Source organism: Pseudorca crassidens, chromosome 20 (genome assembly GCF_039906515.1).
Source record: "Pseudorca crassidens isolate mPseCra1 chromosome 20, mPseCra1.hap1, whole genome shotgun sequence".
NCBI lineage: Eukaryota > Metazoa > Chordata > Mammalia > Artiodactyla > Delphinidae > Pseudorca > Pseudorca crassidens.
In genome coordinates this window covers 48,312,788-48,338,872 of record NC_090315.1, presented here as the reverse complement: position 1 = coordinate 48,338,872, position 26,085 = coordinate 48,312,788, and the positions used below count along the sequence as shown (strand labels likewise).

Genomic DNA, 26,085 nt, shown 5'->3' with positions numbered 1-26,085 from the left:
TTCTAAGGCCATGGCAAAGACAATGTGATAACCCAAATAAGTGTGAAGTATAGTACCTGGTTTGTCGCAAGCTCTGAAGGATCAGTAGCTACAATGATCTTCTTTCATAACCTTCACGCTCCATAATTCCTTTTTGGAAGTGCCCTCTGTTTTGGATACCCTGAGTTTTCGATTAATTACCTATTTCTTTTTTTTTTTTTTGGCTGTGCCACACAGCATAGGGGATCTTAGTTCCCCAACCAGGGATTGAACCCACACCCCCTGCATTGGTAGTGTGAAGTCTTAACCACTGGACTGCCAGGGAAGTCCCATGAATACCTATTTCTTAACGACTGCTTCCAGCCAGCCTTTCCAGGAGTTCTTCCTAACTGACTTATGAATCACAAATTAAAGAGGCTAAGATCTGTGGTATTACATGTAAGGAAGGAGGTGTGATGGCTACTTGCACTGAGCACTGTGGGAGGTGCTTCATTAATCATTAAGAACATTGTGTTTGGGACTTCCCTGGTAGCACAGTGGTTAAGAATCTGCCTGCCAATGCAGGGGACAAGGGTTTGATCCCTGGTCCAGGAAGATTCCACATGCCGTGGAGCAACTAAGCCCGTGCACCACAACTACTGAGACTATGCTCTAGAGCCTGCGAGCCACAACTACTGAAGCCCGCGTGCCACAACTACTGAAGTCTGTGCGCCTAGAGCCCGTGCACCGCAACAAAGAGTAGCCCCCCTCTCGCCGCAACTAGAGAAAGCCCACACACAGCAACAAAGACCCAACACAACCAAAAAAAAAAAAAAGATCACTGTATTTGTCACAGAATTATATGCAAATGCAATAAGGAAAAATTGGAAACAATCTAAACATCTGTCAATAGAATCCTGGAATACTGGCATATGATAAATCCATTCAAAGTAATGTCTCCCATAAATATGTGTTGAGATGGGTAAATGCTCACAATATAATGTGAGTGAAAAAAGCAGATCTAACCCCCACGACCCAGCCTCTATTAGAGACACATGTATAAACGTGTGCCAGGAGACATGTCAAGAATATTCAGTCATAGTTCCAAACTATGAACAACTCAAATGTCCATTAACATGAGCATGGACAAATTGTGGCATATTTATACATGGAATATTACACAGTAATAAAAAAAGCCATAACTGTATGTAACAATGTGATGAAACTTACAAGGATAAAATGAAATGAAAAAAGCAAATCTCAAAAGAATACATGTGCTATAATTCTACCTAGAAAGAGGTCAATTTGGGGTCAATTTGGTCAATTGTACTGCTTAAGGTGATAAACTATATGGAAGAATAAGGAGCTGCTTACCTTGGAAGTGGTCACCTCTGAATGATGAGGGAAGGGGGAGGACGTGAGAGTGAAGAGATACTGAGGCAGCTTTGGCAATGTTCTGTTTTTTGGGTGTTCTATTTTGGAGTGGTAGTTCCTTTATATCATTTGTTAAATTGTACCTTTATACCTTAATTTTAATTTCATAATTTGAAATGTTTTAAAGACTAGGAAAAATAAATACAAAACTATATTTTCAGTGTGATCCTAATTATACAGATTTCTGCAGGCATGGGAAAAACGATCAATGGTGCTCTTCTCTCAGCAGCAAAATGTAAAGAGATTTGTGTTGTCTTCGTTACACATTTTGTATTTTTCAAATTTTTTATAATTAACAAGTATTACTTTTATAGTAAGAATAAAAGCAGAACTACCAACGGCCCAGTTTTGCTCTTCAATTTACGTCTCTGCAATGGAGTCACTTCAAGGAAGAGAAATTTCTCTTCCACCTGCTAGAGAGAAACAGGAAGGGAGAGAAGGCCACACGACTGAAATCAATACAAGGCACCACCACAGGTGGTGCTTATGGTGCTTATGATAAGGCCTTAGGGGGCTCAGCTGATTGAAACCAGCAAATATACTGCCTAGATTATCCCAGGACTCACACAACTCTGCCTGTTCTCTCTTTCAAGGCCTTGGAAAATAAGCCAACAGCCGAGAAAGAAAAAAAGAGGTGTTATTATGATTCTATAATAACTACCACTTTTAAACTCATTATTGTCATAATATTGTGTTAGGGGTGTTATATGCATGAATCCAATCCTAACATTCACAAGAATTCCATTAGGTGAACATATATTTTACACTGATACTTTACACCTTATTTTACAGTGATATTCTAGGGCTCAGAGAGGTGGAATGACTTGCCCAGACGTCTGACTCCAAAATCAGTCGCTTTTACACTCCACCACAATTTACCTTTATTCCTGTACATGTTATAAAAAGAGCTTCCTCATCTTTTTTTTCCTTCCTCATAGCCAAGATGAGCCAAGCGAAATGTTGGTTCTATCTTCCCCAGGGAGTGGCAGTCCATTTAATTCCAACAATAAACTCACCTCCAGGAAGGAAGGACTATATAAAGGTCTGTGTGAATTACACAGTGATTATGAAGTTAATAATGTGACAAATCCAGTGGCTGAATCTATGACTACCTGACATAGTCCAAGAATATACAGTGTAAGAGGCTCTTAGCCGCCCACGAAAGAGAAGTCAGTTTGTGCCTGTGCTACACTATAGGCGACTTCTCTTCTGGATCTCCCCTCTCTATGAAAGGGAGTAAACATTTATCGAACAGTTTCTGAATTAATCAGTGTCCTGGAAGCTATACAGGCTATTTTTCGTGGCTGACTCAAGGCTTGGGACTTCTGGTGTGTTGCTTTATATAATCTGGCCTTTGACCTGAAGACTTCCCTTTAGTCATCTGCATATTTTTGCCTGTACAATCAACCCTTCCTCCGTATCTGCAAGGGAATTGGTTCCAGGACCCTCGCTGATACCATGCTCAAGTCCCTTATATAAAATGGTATAGTATATGCATATAACCTATACACATCCTCCTGTATACTTTAAATCATCTCGAGATTACATTGTAATACAATGTAAATGCTATGTAAATAGTTGTAAATACACTGTAAATGCTATATTAATAATTGCCTGTGCCTGGCAAATTCCAGTTTTGCTATTTGGAACTTACTGGAAAAAAATTTCCCTAGAAAAAACCAGAGAAGCTCTACGTTTAATTTAATTGAATAAAAAATTCACCTAAACTGAGTCACTTTGCTATAGAGCAGAGATTGGCACAACATTGTAAATCAACTACACTTCAATTAAATATATATATATATTTAAATTCACCTATCGAGACTTCTCTGGTGGCGCAGTGGTTAAAAATCCACCTGCCAATGCAGGGGACACAGGTTCGATCCCTGGTCTGGGAAGATCCCACGTGCCATGGAGCAACTAATCCCATGCACCTGGAGCCTGTGTTCCACAACAAGAGAAGCCACCGCAATGAGAAGACCGCGTACCACAACGAAGAGTAGCCGCCGCTCACCACAACTAGAGAAAGCCCACGCGCAGCAACAAAGACCCAACACAGCCAAAAATAAGTAAATAAAAATAAAAATTCACCTATTGTTTTACACTCACAACAATCATGTAAAGTAGCTCAGAGTAGTTGTGTGATTTGCCCGAGTACACACAGCTAGTAAGAAGATATAATTTTTCATGATAACTTGTTTCTTTTTTTCTTGAGGGGGAAATTTCTTTTCCCGTACCCCAACTAAACGCCAATACATATGTGTCCTCCCATAAAACGAGTTATTACATCTATGTAATAGCTCTAGTTACTACCTCCTGCAAGAAGGGTGAAGATGTTGAATAAGACAGAGGCCAAAAAAAATGTTTTCTCCCTAAATCCAGTGAAGTGAGCAGGAAGGTGGAATCCAGAAATCGCTTCCAGGTTTTCTCCTCTTTTTGCAGCAGAGATAAGAGCAAGGTTTCACACTGTGTCCATTTTGGCTGTCATTGTCCTGCGATTTCCCTATCAACCTCATCTACTTCTGGGGTCCCTTTTCTTTTTCCACTTTGCCCTAAGGTAGTTAACCTATTCAGCTGCCTTCAAGGGATCTACATTCCAGGATCGCCTCCCAGTGGTGGGAGAGAATGCTTCCTCCTTTGCTTCTCCGGGCCCCGCCCACTCCAGCAGAGTCTCCCCACCCCTTGAGTATCTCAGGGTTAAAGCTGCTAATATCAAGTCTCTCTGGGAGCGATGCTTTCTTAACCCTGTCTTGGAAGGTGGGTAATTTTTTGCCAGAGAAAGAAGGCAGTGGAATTTGCTCTGAGTAGGGATGGTTATGCAAGATGCAAGGAGGAGGAGGAAGCTGAGAGGAGAGTTGGTAAGTCAGAGGACAAAAGCTGCACAACTTGGCTAGCAGTGAGCCTTTAGAGCAGTGGGGAAGCCTAAGCCATTAACAAGGTAAGGAGAGAATTTTCTCTACACCTCCAAAGCAGGGCCATTATTCCCAGGTTCTTGGGGTGGAGTATCAGATAACCTGGGGCAACTAAGCTGGGAATTTTCTGGGCGATGGCGGAGGGGAGGTGTTGGTGGGGGGTTGAATCAGAATCACCAGGATAATCTTCCCCAAAAGCACAAGCTGCCTGCCAGCAGCTCCCCTCTCCCCACCCAGCTCTATCCCTAAAAGAGTTAAGAAAGAGCCTAGAATGTGAGTAGGGCTATTCCGATGTATATTTTTGTAGCTAGTCCCCCTGACGTGTTTTCCTCATTCAGATGCTGGCTTTGGATCTCTGTACTTCTTGCAGCTTCTCCTCTGCTCAGGTGTTGGGGAGTAGGGACGGGAGGTGCTGGGAGCTACAGATTTTCTCTAGCTCAGGGAAGATTTAGTGTGATAACTGAATTCTCAGACCTGGGACCCAAAAGATCCGGGTCTGATCAGACGGGGCTATTTCTATCATTGAGTCAATTAATTAAAGTTCACTTATTCTGAAACACAGAGGTGTGGCTCATCACTGTTCTATATATTTAATTGGACTGTTGTCATTACGGTGGCTGAAAGGGCTTTCAAAGTTGTGGAGCCCTGTTCAGATGTAAAATAAGATTAAATTTGAGACCAGTGAGTCAGCCAAGGTAGAAGAGACTTCTATCTTGTAAGGCTGTGGATAAGTCTGGAACTTCTAATTGGAAGTTAAATACTTTTATATGTGCAAAATAAAAAAAAATATCTTGTCCTGCTTTCCTTACCCAGGTCAGTGAGGGCACCTCAAATAGTAAAAAAAAAAACGTTACAAATGTTTGTTCATTCAGTCATTCATTCAATAGATGTTTCTTGAGCCCCTACTAGACGCCAGGCACTGTCGTTGTTACTAGAGACACAGAAATTGCAAAGACCCTTCAGTCTAGTTAGAGCTTGTTATTGTACGGATACCCTTTGCCCAGGTGCTTATCTCACAGGTTTCCAGGTTCTGCAGCTATATGTGTGGATGCAGGTCTCCCCGATCCAGCTCTCCTCTCTCTCTGTGCAAATGTCTTCTGCCATCTCTAATTTCTGGTTTGGGGGGCATAATCTCACTGGGAAATATAAATTAGAAATTTGTCAGCGGCTGGAATCCAGGGCTCTTAAATTGATGTATGTTTGGTTTTTTCCTCAGAATTCATCATTTTGTTTCTAATAGGCTACACGATATGGACTTGAGGGTCCTCTATAATTCAGCCCTCTGTAATCAGGCTGCTGGGTGAGTCACCCATCCTGGTGCCTTATAGTCCCTGTGCCTGAAGTAGGTGCTACATCACTACCACCCTTTTGTGATGTTTTTCAAGGCAGCAGTGGATGAGGGGGAGAGCTGAGGGGGAGAAATGAGAGACAGAAGAGAGAGGCCACTTACTATCAAGACCAGGCTAGCACATTCAGGATTAGATAACAGGGAGGGCAGGTTCAAGCATGCAATCAAATAGCCAAAAAAGAACACTCAGGAAGGTGGACTAGGGACTCTGAGATGGAAGTCACATCACAGACCGCTCATAAGTGCTTCCTGACCCCAAGGACTACAGAGGAGGTTAATATAGGACAGCTGGGGAGAGATGATGGTTAGAATAGAGGAAACTGCCATGAAAAGCCTTGAGTTTCCTTGTCTTCCCGGAGCCACCTCTACCACTGATTCCAGGGACTGCAGGGATAAGCTTTCCCTGAGACACACCCTAAAGTGTCCCCTGACTGTTCTCATCAGCCCCATCATTGGTTGCTTAGATCCAGGTTGCGTCTAGATCCCAGTGACAAGAGATGGGACTCACTTTACAAAAGCATACTTTCCTTCTGGCCGGGGAAATTGCTCATGGAAAGAAAAAGCAGAGAAAGCAGTCAGAGGGTTTCCTTGGGAATTCCTGAGAACCGTGGTCTATTAAAGCCTGAGGACAACTGGGGATGAGTTCAAAGGCCAGGCTCCAGCTCTGGGAGAGAATGGGCATGACACCAGGTGCTATTGGCAGGCAAGGAGGGCTCAGAGCATGCTAGCCCTCTCAAACACTGAACTGGCCCAAAGCCAGATAGGGGGAGGGAGGACGTACTTTTGAAAGGTCTATGTTGCTAGTCCCTAGGAAATGTTAGCTTTTTCCTGAGCCGATTATAGGCCCTGCATATAAAATTCTATCCTTATAATTATACACAGGTCAAGTTCTTTCCTCTCTCTTTTGCTCCATTATTTCCTATCTTTGTTGCAAACTTTTCCTCATACTCATAACTGCCTTTGGGAGAAGATCTCTTGCTAGTCATTTCCTCAATACTTGGGGGGCTGGGGGGTGGGTATTCTTGAGCCATTGTCAAAAATGGCTTAGTTTCTAATCATTTCCTCTTGGGCTCAAGTTTAAAAGAATAGGAACATATCTTAGCCGGCCCCATTCTAACCTTCAGGGCCAAGACAAGGATTCCCATTTATCGACATTTTCCTGGCATGCAGCAAAGTGGGTTTTTTTTGGCACGTAGGAGAGATGATCCTCACTGGATCTTCTGGCACATGTGGAGGAAATGCATTGTTGTGATGAATGCAAGAGAGGGGTTTCTGGGCCATTGCCACTCAAGGTTTGGTTGAGGTCATTACACACTTCCTAGAAGGTTCAGGGGACTTCCAAGGGAAGTCCATGGGCTGGCAAAGCATGCTCTACCTCTTCAGGAAGCAAGCTATAAACTCCAAGAGTCACATCTGTGACTGCCCGATTCCTCCTCTAAAATTTACTCTCTAGAATCTCTGGACTTCTAGACACACAGAATGGTTTATGACCAATATGAAGGCTGTCTGGACAACAGATCCCAAAGGTACACATACCTGTACTCTTTGATTCAGCAATCCCACTTCTGGGGAGTAAGCTTACATACTTATATAATGATGTATGAACATAAAGGTCATTATTGAAATTTTTGAAATGGCAAAAGACTGGAAACAACCCAAAAGCTCATCAGTGTGGACACTGGTTAAATAAACTGTGGTACATCTATACAATAAAATTCTACACAGTGGTAAAAAGGAATGAGGAAACGCCTTATGTACTCCCATGGAAAGCTCTCCAAGGCATATTGTTAAGTTAACAAAGCAAGTTGCAGCACAGTGTGGATAACTTGCAACTTCTTGTGTTATCAAAAGGGGAAAAATTAAGAATACATAGACATTTGAATTTTCTTGTGTACGCATAAAGCAACTGAAAGGACACATTAAAAAATGAACCCAGGGGCTTCCCTGGTGGCGCAGTGGTTGGGAGTCCGCCTGCTGATGCAGGGGACACGGGTTCGTGCCCCGGTCCGGGAAGATCCCACATGCCGCGGAGCGGCTGGGCCCGTGAGCCATGGCTGCTGAGCCTGCGCATCCAGAGCCTGTGCTGCGCAACGGGAGAGGCCACAGCAGTGAGAGACCCGCGTACCGCTAAAAAAAAAGAACCCAGTTGCTATTTGGGGGCAAGTTGGGAAATGGGCAGATGGAGGACAGGTGTTGGAAGTATATATTTCACTGTATAGTGATGATAAAACACCAGCTCGTAGATAAATACTAGCTGTCAGTAAATAGAGAAGAGATTATTGATTCAGCAGCTGGTAAAATTCTTAGGTGTTCTTTCCCCTAGAAAAATTCTATGACCCTTTTAAAAAGTATGTCATACAAATAGCTCTAGAAATTTTCCAATTTATGACTATAGGTCTCCTCCAGAGACATAACTGTTGTCATAGGGTTTCCCCTCACCTAATATTCAATATGTAAAAGACCTGGAGTGTGACAGGCTAGGCTACAGGCTGGGAAGCACTGTCCTTACTCCCTTCCTGCATGTGGAATCTTAGGAAGCCTTCTTTTAAATTCTGAGTCTGATTTAATGTCCATGATAATGATACTCTTAAAAACAATTTGAACCATGTGACTATTAGCTATTCAAAACTTTAAAAAAATTGGTGATGAGACCTATCACCAGGAGAATAGCATATCCTAAACCCAGCTGCAATTACTGTCTAGAAACATATTTTCTCTTCTTTATTAAAGCTTGAAGGAAGAATTTCTTGAGTATAGAGTGATATGCAAATTAGCACCTTGCTACTGTTAACATTTTACACTATGTGAAATATCTATTATATTTCTCAATAGTTATTTATGTCAGGAAGTCACCCAGATTGATCCAGAGTCATCTCAACCCATAGTTAAGAGCTCCCCTGGAATAATATTCTAGCATGGCACTGGGAACAGTGGTCTTTTCACACAAAGCCCTGGTGTGAAGGGAGTAAGTTCAGCGTTGCCACCAGTCTGTTTAAGCCTTAGTGTAAATTACAAAGTGAAATTCCTTTCTCTAGATATTTAACATCTAAGGACTGGAAAACCATCCTAATGTACTTATCCTACTGAACCAAGATACTTAACTGTCACCTACCAGACATTTTGTTAAATAATAAATATCTTAAATTCTTGATGAAGTGGCATTCCCTAGGGTTGGGCAGTATACAACATGCCCAACTGTACTGAGGAACCCTGAGTAAGTTGTGTCAAGTGGTCAAACATTACCCCAAGAAGCAGCACAGTGGCTAACAGGCCACAGCATCACTATTGCAGCTCTTAGGTTGGCTTGCCACAGTTTCATACAGTTGGCTGCTAATGCAACAACGATTCAACCCAAATCGATTCAGATAGTTTATTACATACACAGACACGAGGACAGCATTGGGTCAGCTCCTCATGTCCCTAGTCCCACAGGATGAGACCAAATCAGAGGGGATCAGATGATAGGTGCCACGGGCACTTTGCCACTGAGGAGACAACTCCAAACCAAAGCCAAGCAGTTTTATACTCTGCAGCCATATCCTTCAGGGTATTGAAAGTCCTGTGCTTAATTGAGATGAAGGAGGGTAGTGAGAAATGGCCTTGGCACTATCCCTCACGATGGGGGTGGGTGGCCGGGCCTCAAGGCAGCTCCTCAGAAGTCAGCTTATCTCCTGTAGTTTCTGAAGGAATCATGGGGCATTCAACCAAAACTTGGGTCAGATTGTGGTTAAGCTTTGCCTACATGGCCTGTGTGAAGACATGTGTGTCACCAGGGTGAACCTGTTTTCCCTATATTCATGAAATATGGCTGAGTTCACACATTTTTGTAGCTCCATGGACAAGAAGGACCAGGAGGGAGGAAGTAAAGAGACTAAAAAGAAAGAGCTTAAAAAGAAATAGTACTTATTGGGCTTCCCTGGTGGCGCAGTGGTTGAGAGTCTGCCTGCTGATGCCGGGGACGCGGGTTCGTGCCCCGGTCCGGGAAGATCCCACATGCCGCGGAGCGGCTGGGCCCGTGAGCCATGGCCGCTGGGCCTGCGCGTCCAGAGCCTGTGCTCCGCAACGGGAGAGGCCACAACAGTGAGAGGCCCGCGTACCGCAAAAAAAAAAAAAAAGAGAAAGAAATAGTGCTTATTGACACACTAACTGCAAGGGACAGGAATTAATTTCGAGAAGGATTTGTGCAATTCATTGCAAGAAGGCTCCAGCATTCTACATTGTCCCTTGGTGCGCGTCAGGGAGAAAGTAGCTTTGGCTAGAAATGGGATGGAAGCCAGATACCAAAACATTAGCCTAACATAGCCCCTCTGCTTGTTCCTTGAAGGTCTTCTACTTCAGCATGACACCGCCCCCAAAAATGAAGCTACTACTGTTCCTGGCTTCCCAGATGGCTGTCTTTGTTCTATTCATCCTTCTGTACTCCCACAACTTCAACTCCCCGCAGATGAAGGAAGAACCCAAGCCCGCGAACATGCATGTGCTCATCCTGTCTTCGTGGCGCTCTGGCTCTTCTTTCGTAGGGCAGCTTTTTGGGCAGCACCCAGACGTCTTCTACCTGATGGAGCCTGCCTGGCACGTCTGGATGACCTTCACACAAAGTACTCCCCAGAGGTTGCACATGGCAGTGCGGGATCTCATACGGGCCGTCTTTCTGTGTGACATGAGCGTCTTTGATGCCTACATGAAACCTGGCCCCCGAAAACAGTCCAGCCTCTTCCAGTGGGAAGGCAGCCGGGCCCTGTGTTCTCCACCTGCCTGCAACATCTTCCCGCGAGATAAGATCATACCCCAGGCTCACTGTAAGCTTCTGTGCAATCAAGAGCCCTTTGAGGTGGTGGAGAAGGCCTGCCGCACCTACAGCCACGTGGTGCTCAAGGAGGTCCGTTTCTTCAAACTGCAGGTGCTCTACCCGCTGCTGAGAGACCCTTCCCTCAATCTGCACATTGTGCATCTGGTCCGGGACCCCCGGGCGGTGTTCCGTTCCCGAGAACACACCACGGGGGAACTCATGATTGACACCCACATTGTGATGGGGCAGCATCTGCAGAAACTCAAAAAGGAGGATCAACCCTACTACGCAATGCAAGTCATCTGCCAAAGCCAGCTGGAGATCTACAAGGCTGTGCAGTCCTTGCCCAAAGCCCTGAGGCAGCGCTACTTGCTCGTGCGCTATGAGGACTTGGTCCGGGACCCCCTGGCCCAGACTGCCCGAATGTATGAATATGCAGGGTTGAAATTCCTGCCCCAGCTCCAGACCTGGGTGCACAACATCACTCGAGGCAAGGGCATGGGTGAGCATGCCTTCCACACAAATGCCAGGAATGCCCTCAATGTCTCTCAGGCCTGGCGCTGGTCCTTGCCTTATGAAAAGGTTTCTCGGCTTCAGAAAGTCTGCAGGAATACCATGAATTTGCTGGGCTACCACCTTGTCACATCGCAGCAAGAGCAGAAAAACCTGTCGCTGAATCTTCTGTCTACCTGGAGCCCCTCTGAGCAAGTCTACCAAGAGGGCTGAGGAGGCTCTGTCTCCACCTGGCACCCGCTTCAGCCACGTTAACTGATGGCAGCTTCTGAGCCTCGACCGTGTGTGTCAGCGTACGTGTGAGCATGAGTTGTGCCCAAACATGTTCAAGTCGAGAAATCTTTGCGTCTCTGCTCATATCTAGAGAAGAGACTTAGGAACCTTATGTGAGGGGCACGATCCAGCAACAAAGCAGAAGTAATGTCTTTATTCTCTTCTTGGCCTTCTTACCTATGTATACCTCAGAGACTTTGTGGCCTGGGCCCTATGTGGCACCGTGCAGTATCACTGGAGTAAATCCATAAACTCTTCTGTCCACATCTTGCCCGGCGGGAAAGGAGAGAGACAGGAAAAACCAGGGAAATAGGTCTCCCACCAAACAGTCCATCAGCACATTCAACAGGGATGTGAACTCTGAGCCCTCAGAGAATGGGCAACAGGGTTGGATGCTTACCTGTGAGCTTGGCCATCACAGCTACCCATTACCACAAATATGGAACAAAATCTCTGCACAACAGAGGAAGCTTTTTTTTTTCTTTTTTTTTTTTTTGCGGTACGCGGGCCTCTCACTGTTGTGGCCTCTCCCATTGCGGAGCACAGGCTCCGGACGTGCAGGCTCAGCGGCCATGGCTCATGGGTCCAGCCACTCTGCGGCATGTGGGATCTTCCCAGACTGGGGCATGAACCCGCGTCCCCTGCATCGGCAGGCGGACCCTCAACCACTGCGCCACCAGGGAAGCCCCCAGAGGAAGCTTTTAAGTTCACGGGATGGCTGGGCCCAATTTGGACATCTGTTCCCCTCAGTGTTTTCCTATTTTAACCTGTGAAGCTGCCATCTGTTAACACTAAAATTCCAAAATAAGGTTCTGTTTGGAGTGTACCTTTTTATGCTTTCTAATTACTTAGTAGTAAATGCTCATTCTTATGGGATCCTAACTAAGAGCCTAAACATCTTTACAGATTTTTTTGACTGGAATATGTTACTTTTTAATTTTTAAAAAGTTTTTATTGAAATATAGTTGATTCACAATGTTGTGTTGGTTTCAGGTGTATTGCAAAGTGATCCAGTTATACATATATATATATAAATATATATATTCTCATCTTTTATTATTATCTATTACCCACACATAGAAAAACATGTTAAGACAGTGTTTGGTTCAGATGATGGGCTAAGGTCTAAACTGATCAATACTGATCGATACACTGTCCTCTTAAGAATTTGTAGAAAGTAGACAGCTAGCAGCTAAGCCCTTTCTTGTGTGCAGCGTAAGCTATAGTAATACCAGGTGGATCACTCTAGGTTCTGGAGTTCTTTTAATCTCATACCTCAGCCAGAGGACCTCGGTTATAATACGACTGGTGCTCTTCAGCTCTTCCTGGTCACCTCCCCTAACAAGAAAAGTTGTTCCCCCCAATCTTTGCAGGACTCCCCAGATCTAGTTTGTGTATCAGAATCACCTGTTAAAGATGTGTTTTGCCATGCCCTACCTCAGATCTGCTGGAAATGGAATCTCCCAGGAGAGGCTGGGATTCTGCATGTTTATCAGTTGACTCTTTGTAACTCTTCCACAGCCAACCTGACGATGGTACACCCTGCCCTGGGCAACAGCACTCTCTGCCTTCTTGTTCCAAGACAGGTGACTTTTCAGCACATGCCAAGTATCTAAGCGCTTCCTCCTCACACAGGTGCTGTCCTCAGGTTGGAAGGAATAGGAAGGTCTCTGTATGTCTGGAACTGCGTGAACCACTGGGTCCTGACTTTCGAAACATTTCACTTTATTCAATTCTGAGATACCATTATTTCATCTTTCCTTTTGTCCCCACGCCCACTTTTGACATGGTCCTCGCTTCACAAAGCTCCCTTGGTGGCAGATGGGAATTCTCCCGCTCCATTCCGCCGAGTAGCTCTTGCGCTGCACCACCACCTGAGATGCTTGAGGAGGCACCTTTGCCAGCTGGGTCTTTGACGTTAATTTATATGGGCTTTAAAGGAGTGAATTTATCCTAATACCTAAACCCAAGCCACTCTAGACCCTCCTCGAGAGCCTCGAATCTCCCAGGTAAATGCTTCTTGCCTCTCCAAACCTTCCAAAACTATGAAAATTTCCCCAACGTTGAAAATAAGGCCAGGGCAGTAGGTGAGGGTGCAAACAGAGTGAAGAGGGCCAGTGAGGGGGAGAGACAGTGATAGACTCGACCATCTCTGATTTCCCCTCTGACATTTCAGCCTCTACCTGAATTGTCTTAAAGTCAGCAACTTCCTTAGGAACCATCTCTGTGGGATGCTGGAGTACAGAGCTGCTTGCTTTTCCATCTCCAAATGAGTTACCCGTCCCAAGACAAGGAAAGAGACTAGCCACATGGAGATCTCAGGATCTTATTTAAGATCTACTTTAAAACAGCTTTAAATTTCCTATATTCCAAGTCCTAAGTCAGATGAGGTCCAGACAGCTAGTAGCCATGCTCTTGAAAGACAGCCTATACACTACCCTATATAGGAGCCACTGGCAGCTGTTTAGATTTAAATAAGTTAGAATTAAAATAAAATTCAGTTTTCAGTTGCACTAGCCATCTTTCAAGTACTCAATAGCAACGTGTGGCTAGTGGCTACTGTACCAGACAGCACAGATATAAATCATTTCCATCATTGCAAAAGTTCTATTGGACAGTTCTGGTCTAAGTTAATTTCTATTTGTTTGTAGCATCTTATCCTTAACCTCAAATTGCACCCTGCCCAAAAATGTTTAGAGAATATATAACAATACTATAATGGCACTTTTATATAACATAAAACTGTGCAGTATAAAATCATGCTACATAACCTCTAAAACTCTGACCTAGTCGCGCTTCCTTAGGCAGCGGCCATGGTGGGACAAGAGGATCCAGTGCAGCGCGAGGTTCACCAGGACGGGGCGAGCTGGGAGTACATTGAGGTCATCACCAGCAGCAGCAAGAAAATCGCAGACTTTCTCCACTCGTTTGATATCGCAGACTTTCTCCACTCAAGACTCGCAACACTAAACGAGAAACTGACAGCTCTTGAACAGAGAATAGAGTACACTGAATGAAGCGAGGGTGACAAGCGGTGAGACTCTCACCTATAATTGTGCCATGCTGCTGCTAGGAAGTTGCTTTTGCAGAACAAAAAGGCCTCGTGGGAAAGGCCCCAGCAGTCTTCAGTTCCTTCCTCTCTCCTTAAAGAACAACAGGGCTTATTCTTGTTTTTCTTTATTTCAAAACTGTGACCTTTGGGCTCTGCCATGTACACCCAGCAGTGTGATGTGGCGCGTGGGAAGGAGTCCAGGGGAACTCTCAGAAACAACAGTAGGCACTTTACCTCTTCAGTAACACTTTGTACAACTACTTGTCAACACATTTGAGGCGCTAAGAGCCAAAAGCCTGAGACTCTGTCCAGGTCCTCCCCACCTTTCTCTCTCTCTCTCTCTCTCTCAGCCTTTCCTTACAGCTCTCATTGCCTCTGCATTGCTTCTATAAATAGTCTGTCTCCTCCCCAACTTTGGCCAGGGGTGGGAAGCATTCCTGGCTGAGGAGCCCTGGTGAGGTGGCTGCCAGAGAATGTTGTTGCTAACCCATCAGTTTCTTGTCCTTTTGGGAAGGTCAAGCCCAGGCCTCCACTTGGCTTGAAAAGGGACATTTTCAGAGTTTTCTTTCTGTCACTTGAGGTGTCTTAACCTTTCATATTTCCCTAATAAACTCCTCAACTTTAAAATAAATAGATAAATAAATAAAACTCTGACCCAGTGCTGAGCGAGACTTAGAGAGCAATGGAACATCTCCTATTGAAGCGCTCAGGCGGCTGGCACCAGAGTTCAGGGATGCGAGTGGCAGTACACTCAGTTATGAAACATGGGGAATTCGGGGAGCTGAGAACCCATGATGGGTATAGAGGACTGTGCTCTGCAAAACAGCCTTTCCACTTTGGAGGTATTTGTTCCAGCCCCCAACCCCCAAGCCTATTGAGCTGCATGAGATCTAAGGATGAGTTTGAACATAGATGAGGGATGAATTTGATCTAAATTTCTCAGGGCTAGTAATTAGGTTTGGGGAATGAGCTCTTTCATGTCTAGAGAAAACATAATGGCCTGAAATGCCTAATTGGGGGCTTCCCCAGTGGCGCAGTGGTTGGGAATCTGCCTGCCAATGCAGGCGACATGGGTTCTAGCCCTGGTCCGGGAAGATCCCACATGCCACAGAGCAACTAAGCCCGTGCGCCACAACGACTGAGCACGTGCTCTAGAGCCCGCGAGCCACCACTACTGAGCCTGTGTGCCACAACTACTGAAGCCCACGCGCCTAGAGCCCGTGCTCTGCAACAAGAGAAGCCACCATGATGAGAAGCCTGCGCACCGCAATGAAGAGTAGCCCCTGCTCGCCACAACTAGAGAAAGCCCGTGCACAGCAACGAAGACCCAACGCAGCCAAAAATAAATAAATTTAAAAAGAATGTGGGCTCTAGAACTGGGTTGCCTGGGTGACTTTGCTATCACCAGTTGGGTGACCTCAGCAAGTCCCTTAACATCTCATGTCTCAGTTCCCTTACCTGTAGGGTGGGTAGAATAATAGTCGTACCAACTCCTTGGAGTTGCCAGGAGAACTAATGAGTTAATACACGGAACATGCTTAGAAAGCATCTGCTGCTCACTATTGTTAGCTGTGAATATCTTGGTAACAACACTGGTCTCGGCTCTCAAGGACTGTCTTCCATAATTTCTGGTAACATCCTTATTAAGGTGATGTTTAACAGCAGATCACAAACCCTTTATGGCATTTCTGATCATAATGATACCATTAGGAGACTGATAATTTTCTGATATTCTAGTGTCTCAATATCTGTAGTTCTCAACCAGAGGTGACTTTGCCCCCCAGTGGACATTTGGCAACGCCTAGACACATTTTTGGTTGTCACACTTCGGGAGGGGGGTGTCTCTGGAATCTACTGGGGAGGGGCCTACAGTGCTGCTAAACCTACAATGTACAGGAAAGCCCTCCCTTAACTAATATATGATTAGTATACAAAGGACAAAGAGCTAATGATTCAAATAAATTTCTCTTCCATCTTCATCCAATTACATTCAATCTCACTCAAATGAGATTGAAAGCGTCTTGACTGGGGAGATGTCATAACCTGGGCTCTTTTGATACCCACTCAAGTCAACTGAAAGGGAGAAGTGGAGGAGACATTACACCAATACAGCACCATGGAAGTCTGATGAGAGGAAGTGAGTGCAGCCAGGCTTCCCGGTCACTCACTGGGCAATCTATGCCTTAACCGGTCTTTGCTTGCATCCACCCTAATTCAGTCAGCTGTAGCTTGAAGAGAAGAGTTTAAAGGGGCAAAACATGGTCATTTAGGGCCTTGGGGAAGATGGGCAGACAAATGAAGCCATGAGCAGACACTGTGCTAGACAAATGAGTTATCTAACATGTCGGAGAACAGAAGAATCACTGACAAACGTCAAAAAGTTCCATGGGCACCACAGAGTTTACATCACAGTTCCTCAACCTTTTTTTTATTATCACCCCCTCACCCTCAACAAGCTTTTTTAGACATTTTTTCCCTAATTGCACCTCTGCCATGAAATGTTAATACCGTAAATACACTGCATGTCTGTTTTTGTATGGTGGCCCTTTGGAGGGTCACAAACCACCATAATATCTACTCTTTTTTTTTTTGGCCTCCCCAAAACTGCTTTTCACCCCCTTGGTAATTTTCACCTCCATTGGGAATACTACCGTCCCTAGTATTTTTTAAACTCCTTTCCCACCCAGCTCCTATCTTTCTTTTCCTCAACATGTCTTTTCATTTGTCATCTCCCCAAATTATGTTCCTTGCTCTCACCAATGATAGCTGTACCCTGCTCATCAATAATTGAATGTGATTATGTAAAATAACGCATATAAGTGTCATCTGTAAACTGTAAAGACCGTGAAAACGCTGGTTATTACTATTAGTAAAATAATAATACAAGTAATTCTTGACTGCTGTCCTCCCCGCCAGCCCTAATCCTAACCATTTGGCATGGTCCAGCTTTCCTTGCCAATTTTCACACTGGCTTCTTATGATCCTGGATGAAAAATAAGGAAGCTAGTTTATGCTTTGTTTGTTTTTTAAATTTATGACAAGAGTTGGTAACAAATGGAATAGGAACGTAAAATAGGTTCATAAAGAATGAGGTACGTTTCAGAAAAAGTTAGCCATTGCTCTACCCTAAATCAATGTGGACTTAAATGACTAACTGCCTATAATTTAAACATGCTGAATGAAAAGAAATAAAGGCTCCTATTATTTTATGTAGTGGTAAGGTGAATGATTATCTGATCCATCATGAACCAAACTATGAGACCTTAGCAGATGCAACACACACACACACACACACAGGCCATTCTAGATGCAAATAAGCTTTAAAAAGTTGACTACACTAAATTTAACTGGGTTTTCAAATGTGAGACCCTCAGAACTTCAAATATGTTTATGTGTATATTAAGAAGGGATTAGAGTATATAGCAGTTCTCCCAAACTTCTTTGACCAAGGATGTTTTCATCCTGTTAACATCTGTCAGTAGAATGTTTAGAGAAAGAGCAGTTGGAGAAATGCTGAATTATCTTCAGCACTCATAACCCTGGATGTTCCCAGCACTCTGCCTTCTCCTTGCCTTCTCCCAAGCCCAAGCAGGCGAATTCTGAATGGAGAAAATCACATGAGGGCAGCTTAGTTCACAGGCAGTTATAATCACCCCCGTCAATTTATGATCACTTCAACACTCACCTGCAACCCTTTCCCCCTCTCCACAAGGACTTTCAGGTTTAGAAAGCCTTTCAAGATCCGTCCCTTGCATCCTTCTCTAATAACTCCCTCTTAGACTCCACTTCCCCCATCTCAAATGTGAAGTTCTACCAATGTACCATGTCTGGATCTTAGATCATGCTGCTTCTCCCACCTGGAATACCCTGTTCTGTCCCACCTTCAACTTCTCTGGCTCATTTTTTTGATCCCTCAGTTCTCAACTAAAACATACCCTCTGGAAGTTTTTCCTGGCTTGATCCTTAAGCCTCTGTTGAATGCCACTTTTTTTTTTTTTTTTTTTTTTTTTTGCGTTACGCGGGCCTCTCACTGCTGTGGCCTCTCCCGTTGTGGAGCTACAGGCTCCGGACGCGCAGGCTCAGCGGCCATGGCTCACGGGCCCAGCCGCTCCGCGGCATGTGGGATCTTCCCGGACCGGGGCACGAACCCGCGTCCCCTGCATCGGCAGGCGGACTCTCAACCACTGCGCCACCAGGGAAGCCCTTGAATGCCACTTTTACATGCTTTCTATTATAGTATTTATCACACTGTAATAAAACTGCCCAATTTAAGCAGCTGCATAGCACAGGGAGATCAGCTCGGTGCCTTGTGACCACCTAGAGAGGTGGGATAGGGAGGGTGGGAGGGAGGGAGACGCAAGAAGGAAGAGATATGGGAATATATGTATAACTGATTCACTTTGTTATAAAGCAGAAAGTAACACACCATTGTAAAGCAATTATACTCCAATAAAGATGTTTAAAAAAAAACTGCCCAATTTATGTGTTCTTTGAGCTCTTTGAGAGCAGTCTTATCTTACTCACCGTGGTATAACCAATGCCTAGCACAGTTCCTAGCATCTAGTAGGCACACAATAAATATTTGTTTAATAAACGAAAGCTTGATCTCAGCCTCATTTTATGTAAAGGGATCAGTCTTTATGTAATACTTTTTAAAAGGCCAATCACAGAAACACAGTGACATATTTAAAGATTCAGATAAGAAATAACCGACATTTAAGAGTTTCCTGTCTGAGTGAAATAAGGGAAGTTGAATCTTAAAGCCAACAGCTCTGAAGTGCTAGGTCAAGTGGGGTGGCAGGTGGGAGGGTGGATAAAGCAGAGATTCAAAAATTAAGTTGAATTGTATTTCTAATAGTGATACAAGGGCTTCCCTGGTGGCGCAGTGGTTGAGAGTCCGCCTGCCGATGCAGGGGACACAGGTTCGTGCCCCAGTCAGGGAAGATCCCACATGCCGCGGAGCGGCTGGGCCCGTGAGCCATGGCCGCTGAGCCTGCGCGTCCGGAGCCTGTGCTCCGCAATGGGAGAGGCCACAACAGTGAGAGGCCCGCGTACCGCAAAAAAAATATATATATATGTATAGTGATACATATTATCATAGCAAGAGAAGCTGCAAATTATGCTGGTTGTCTAAAGAGCTGCATGTGTTCACAAGGTGTATGAACTAACCAATTGCCTTCTGGATGCAATTGGCAAATATTTGCTTAGTGATTGCCTTGCAACTGTTTCTTAGCCAAATCTCCAAGCAGAAAATTTATGGCTTGTTTTTTTTATTGCCTCTCCACCCTCATAATGGCAAAATTTTATTTAATGAATGTCTTGGGGGAATAGAGTCACCTTTGATTCTTTCTTTTCTTTCACTTTCCACAATCCTGTCCATCAGCAAGTCCTGTTAGCTTGACTTCCAAAATGTACCCTGAATCAGACCATCTCCACTCAACATCTGCACTGCTACAATGTTCATCCAAACCAACTTCAAATCTCACCTGAACTGCTGCCAGAACCTCCTAACAGGCCTCTTCTTGCCCTGCTCTCATAGTTCACCTCCCATTTACTAACCAGAATGACCTATCTAAAGGGTAAATTAGATGCCAATTCTCCACCTAAAGTCCTCCAGTAAATTACAGCCCAGGTGACTGTAAAAAGGAGAATGGATAAATAAGTTGGTAAACTCATATCATGCAATACTATTCAGTAATAATATTAATAGTTGATACATGCAGCATGGATGCCTCGCAAAAGCATTAGGCTAAGTGAAAGAAGTTCTACATGAAAGAGTTCATACTATATGATTTCTTAATATGTACAGTTGTAGACCAGGAAAAAACTAATACACGGTAGAAAAAAATAATAACAGTGGTTGCCTCTGAGGGCTGGGAGGTCATGGTGATTGATGGGGAAGAGATATGAGGGAACTTTGTTGGGTGATAGAAATGTTTCATACCCTGACAGGAGTTTGGGTTGCACAGGTGCATGAATCTATCAAAACTCAATGACTGTACACTTAAGATTTATGTACTTCATTGTATGCAAAAGTTACCTCAAAAGAAAAAAAAACTGCAAACAAATATTGAATTCTAGTTAATGATACACATGTGAGAGAATTTAGAAGTTACTGATGTCTGCAACTTACTTTGCATTGCATCCAAAAATACATCAGAGTGAATGATAGATAAATGGACAGATAGGATACAAAATGTTAATGGTAGAATCTTAGTAAGGAGAATATGGGTATTCACCGTGAAATTCTTCCAACTTTGCTGTTTAGAATTTTTCATACTAAAACATGATGGGGAAATAAAACGCCTAAGGTGACCACACTTCTGGAATGGCAGCGTGAGAAGCTCATCTCCCCACTGAAATATTTAACTAGTGAAAATTATTTTTTAAAAAACCAACCATTTAAAATCTCTGGATATTGTCCTAAGAGTATACAGAAGGTGGAGAAACATTTATTCAAGAAAGCTTAGTAAATCTTGATAAGAACAGTAAGAGTCTATGGTATTTGAGCCACTGTCTGATTCTATCTCCTCCCAGCTCACTGTGACATAAGTTCTACTTCAAGCAGGGAGGTCAAAGAAGACAGGACTCCCTTTCCCTTCAGCTCCTAGTCTACGAGTATGGTTTCACCCAAGGAAGGGCAAGTGGCCAGCATGTCATCCCTGTTTCTGGCAGGGGCCTGGACTGGGACTCCCTTCCAAATCCCAGGTCCCACTCATAGGGTGGAAGTTTTACCTAGGCACAGAAAGCTGAGAATATTGGGTCCCAATTGCCCCCACCCCAGCTCACTCATAGATTCCATGCCAGGAGGGCAAGCCCAAAAGACTAGGGGCTGCCATCCACATCCAACGCCCCACTCATGGAGCAACCCAGGTTTATCACTTCAGAAGAAGTGGACAACAGTCCCTGCCCATGCCCTACTCTAATGCAGTAGTACAGGCATTCTGTTGGAAGGTGGGGGAGAGGGAGCCCATAAGAACAGAGAGCTCAGACACTTCTCTGGTGGCACAGTGGTTAAGAATCCGCCTGCCAATGCAGGGGACACGGGTTCAATCCCTGGTCCGGGAAGGTCCCACATGCCGCGGAGCAACTAAGCCCATGTGCCACAACTGCTGAGCCTGCACTCTAGAGGCCACGAGCCACAACTACTGAGTCCACGTGCCTAGAACCCGTGCTCCACAACAAGAGAAGCCACTGCAATGAGAAGCCTGAGCACCACAACAAAGAGTAGCCCCCACTCGCCACAACTAGAGAAAAGCCCACACGCAGCAACGAAGACCCAACGCAGCCAAAAATAAATTAAAAAAAAAAAAAAAAAGAACAGAGAGCTCAGTAGCTCTCCCAAAGAGGACATACTTTATTGGGAAGACAATGTGGGGAAGTTCATGCATAAGGGTATTGTCAAAAACAATGGAGATTTTCGTGGTAAACAGTTAAGAGGAGGCTCTTAGCTCCATTAAACTAGCAGCAACAAACAAAATAGTAGCCCAGCTAGAAGTTTAAGAGAGTAAACCAGGGAAAGAGACAGATAAGAAGGGCCTTTCTGAGCTCAGAGCAAGCCTCAAAGACTGCCCCCACAAAGGGGTCTGACTTTAGCTGGATCACACTGTGGAACAATTTATGCCCCAGACTTTGCCAAAAACAACAGAGCAGTCAGCTAGCAATTACTGGAGGCTAAAGGCTGTGAGTGTTACAGTAAAGTCAGGTCACCTAGCAGCTTAACAGGGAGGCCAGGGAAAGAGAGCACTGCTAAAACCACAATAATCCCTGGTGGTCAGAAGACTGTGCACATAGTCAAAGCTTCACTATTTGAGGAGCAACATCAGAGACTACACACTGTGGAGAAAATATTGATAGAATTCTGTGAACTAGTCCAGGCAAGTCACTGAAGAAATAAATAAGAAAACAAGCCCCAGGTGAGAGAGGGATCAAAATCCAGAGTTGCTACAACATATTATTGTAGCAATGTTCCATTTTCAACAAAAAAATTATGAGACATGCAAAGAAACAGGAAAATGTGACCCATGACAAGAAGAAAAAAAAAGTAGGCAACAGAAACTGCTTTGGTGGGGGCCTAGATGTTGAACTTAACAAAAACTTCAAAGCCCCTATTGTAAATATGTTCAAAGAACTAAAGGACACCATATTTAAGGAATTAAAGGAAGGTATGTTGACAACATCTCATCCAACAGAGAATATCAATAAGAGAGTTATAAAATGTTTAAAAAATAAATAAATAAATAAAAATGAAGACACAAAATACCAAAACTTATAGGATGGAGCTAAAACAGTGCTCAGAGGGAAATTTTTAGCTATAAATGCCAATGTTAAAAAAAAAAAAAAGAAAGATCTCAAATCAATAAACTAAATTTCCACCTTAAGTAACAGGGGGGAAAAAAAGCAAACAAAACCCAGAGCAAGCAGAAAGAAGAAAACAATAAAAATTAGAGTGGAAATTATCGAAATAGAGAACAGGAGGGGAAAAAAAAGAAAAGAAAAAATAAAACCTAATTTCATTCTTTGAAAAGATCAACAAAACTGACAAACTTTTAGCTAGACTGACCAAGAAGAGAGAAGACTAAAATCACTAAAATCAGAAATGAAAGAGGGGACATTACTACTGACCTTACAGGAAAAAAAAGAATTATAAGAGAATACCATGAAGAAACATATGCCAACAAATTATATAACAAACGAAATGGACAAAGTCCTAGGAAGACACAAACTACCAGAATCAACTAAAGAAGAAACAGAAAGTCTGGAAAGGCCTATAACTAGTAAAGAGATTGGATTAGTAATTTAAACTTCCCCCAAAGAAAATCCCAAGCCCAGATGACTTTACTGGTGAATTTCATGAAACATTTAAAGAATAATATGAATCCTCTCAAACTCTTCCAAAATATAGGAGAGGAGGAAACACTTCTCAATTCGTTCTATGAAGCCAGTTTACTCTGATACAAAAACCAGAAAGACATGTTACCAAAAAAACCTACATACCAATATCTCTTATGAATATGGATGCAAAAGCCTCAACAAATACTAGTCAACTGAATGCAGTAGTATATGAAGAGAATTATGCACCATAACTAAGTGGGAATTATCCTAGGAATGCAAGGTTGATTTTACATTGGAAAATCAATTAATTTAATGCACCACATTAATAGAATAAAGGACAAAAACCATTTGATCATCTCAATAGGTGCAAGAAAAAAAAAAAAAGCATTTGACAAAAATCCAAAAACGTTTCATGATTAAAAATACTCAGTAACCTAAGAATAGAAGGGAACTTCCTTAAACTGAAACAAAGGACATCTATAAAAAACTCACAGCTAATATCATAATGGTGAAGAAATGAATACTTCCCCCCACAAGACCAGGAACAAGACAAAGATGTCCATTCTCACCCTTTTATTCAATAATATATTGGAGATTCTATCCAGGGCAATTGAGCAAGAAAGAAATGGCATACAGATTGAAAAGGAAGAAGTAAAATGATCTTTATTTGCAGATAACATTATCTTATATATAGAAAATCCTAAGGAATCCACTAAAAAAATATTAGAACTAATAGAGGAGTTTAGCAAGGTTGCAGGATACAAGATGAATAAACAAACACCAATTCTACTTCTACATACTAGCAAACAATTCAAAAATGAAATCAAAAAACAATTTAATTTACAATAGCATCAAAAATAAAGTACTTAGTAATAAATTTAACAAAAGAAGTGTAAAACCTGTATATTGAAAAGTATAAAAAACTGTTGAAAGAAATAAAAAGATCTGAATAAATGGAAAAATAGCCTATGTTCATAGAGAAGAAGACTTAATACTGCTAAAAGGGTAATACTCCCCGAGCTGACCTACACATTCAATGTAATCCCTATCAAAATCCCAGGTGGCTTTTTTTTGCAGAAACTGACAAGCTGATACTAAAATACTGTGGGAAAAAACAAAGTTCTGATTTCAAAATTTACTACAGAGCTACAGAAATTAAGAGAATGTGGGGACTTCCTTGGTGGGGCAGTGGTTAAGAATCCGCCTGCCAATGCAGGGGACATGGGTTCGAATCCTGGTCCGGGAAGATCCCATGTGCCACGGAGCAAATAAGCCCGTGCACCACAACTACTGAGCCTGTGCTCTAGAGCCCATGAGCCACAACTACTGCAGCCCGTGTGCCTAGAGCCTGTGCTCCACAACAAAGAGAAGCCACCGCAGTGAGAAGCACACACACCGCAACAAAGAGTAGTCCCTGCTCACCGCTACTAGAGAAAGCCCGTGCACAGCGTCGAAGACCCAACGCAGCCGAAAAATAAGTAAATAAATTTATTTTTAAAAAAAAGGCAATGTAGTAGTAGTATGAAGACATACAAATAGATCAATGGAATAGATCAATCAAGCCATGCATAAATGGTCAAATGATCTTTCAAAGGGTGCCAAGATGATTCAATGAGGAAAGAATAGTGTTTTTCTTTTTGTTTTTTATAAATGTACTTATTTTTATTTATTTATTTTTGGCTGCATTGGGTCTTCGATGCTGTGCGTGGGCTTCCTCTAGTTGCGGCGAGCAGGGGCTACTCTGCTTGTGGTGCGTGTGCTTCTCACCGCGGTGGCTTCTCTTGTTGCAGGGCACGGGCTCTAGACGGGCTTCAGTAGTTGTGGCTTGCAGGCTCTAGAGCACAGGCTCAGTAGTTGTGGAGCATGGGCTTAGTTGCTCTGCGGCATGTGGGATCTTCCTGGACCAGGGCTCAAACCCACGTCCCCTGCACTGGCAGGTGGATTCTTAACCACTGTGCCACCAGGAAAGAATAGTTTTTTCAACAAATGGTGCTAGGACAATTTGATATCCATATATAAGAGAATGAAGTTGGATCTCTACCTCACACCATATACAAAAATTAACTATTATCTATTATCATAGGCCTCTTATGTAAGAGCTAAGACTATAAAACTCTGAGAAGAAAACATAGAAGTAAGTCTTCATGACTCTTGGTTAGGCAGTGGTTTCTAGGGTTTGACATTAAAAGCACATGCAACTAACGAAAAAAGAGATGTTGAACTTAATTAAAATTAAAAACTTTTGTGTTTCAAAGGACACCATCAAGAAAGTGAAAAGACAACCTGCAGAATGGGAGAAAATATGTGCAAATCATATATCTGATAAGGAACTTGTATCTGGAATATATGAAGAACTGTTACACTTCAACAATAAAAAGATAAATAACCTAATTTAAATGTATGTATGTGTAACTGAATCACTTTGCTGTACACGTGAAACTAACACAACACTGTAAATCAACTATACTTCAATTTAAATAAATAAAAATTATACAGTGCTGTATGTCAATTATATCTCAATAAAACTGTAAAAAAAAAAACAGTACCTAAGAAAACACAATGAGATACCCACTAAGATTGCTGAAATAAAAAGATAATAAATGTTCGGCCGTTCCTCAAAAGGTTAAACATAGAGTCACCATATGAAATAGCAATCTCACTCCTAGTTACATGCCCAAGAGAAATACAACCTTTTACCCACACTTGCATACAAAATCTTGTATGTGAATGTTCATAGCAACATTATTCATAATAGCCAAAAAGTGGAAACAACCCAAATGTTCATCAACTAATGAATGGATAAACACAAGTAGCATATTTATACAGTGTAATACTATTCTGCATAAAAAGGAATGAAGTACTGATACATGCTACAACATGGATAAACCTTATGGATGTTTTATCCATAAAAATGGATAAACATTATGCTAAGTGAAAAAAGTCAGTCACAGAAGACTATATATTGTATTAT

The 26,085-nt window shown here is 43.0% G+C and overlaps 2 protein-coding genes and 2 pseudogenes across 2 annotated transcripts in view; 2 read left to right on the top strand and 2 right to left on the bottom strand.

The window, feature by feature from the left end:
• Positions 1-26,085, bottom strand: part of ZNF19 (zinc finger protein 19) — a 131,984-nt gene that overhangs the window by 94,507 nt on the left and 11,392 nt on the right. The gene's annotated exons all lie outside the window — the stretch shown is intronic.
• Positions 1-26,085, bottom strand: part of LOC137214371 (large ribosomal subunit protein eL31-like) — a 59,599-nt pseudogene that overhangs the window by 22,159 nt on the left and 11,355 nt on the right.
• On the top strand, positions 4,218-12,069 carry CHST4 (carbohydrate sulfotransferase 4). The gene is made up of 2 exons (XM_067717880.1): positions 4,218-4,330; positions 9,977-12,069. The coding sequence occupies exon 2, from the start codon at positions 9,992-9,994 to the stop codon at positions 11,165-11,167; it is 1,176 nt and encodes a 391-aa protein (XP_067573981.1). The 5' UTR covers positions 4,218-4,330; positions 9,977-9,991; the 3' UTR covers positions 11,168-12,069.
• Positions 14,009-15,115, top strand: LOC137214372 (probable protein BRICK1 pseudogene; annotated as a pseudogene).

Excerpts from the sequence above, each read along its gene's own strand:
- CHST4 (XM_067717880.1), top strand. The coding sequence starts at position 9,992 with ATGACACCGCCCCCAAAAATGAAGCTACTACTGTTCCTGGCTTCCCAG.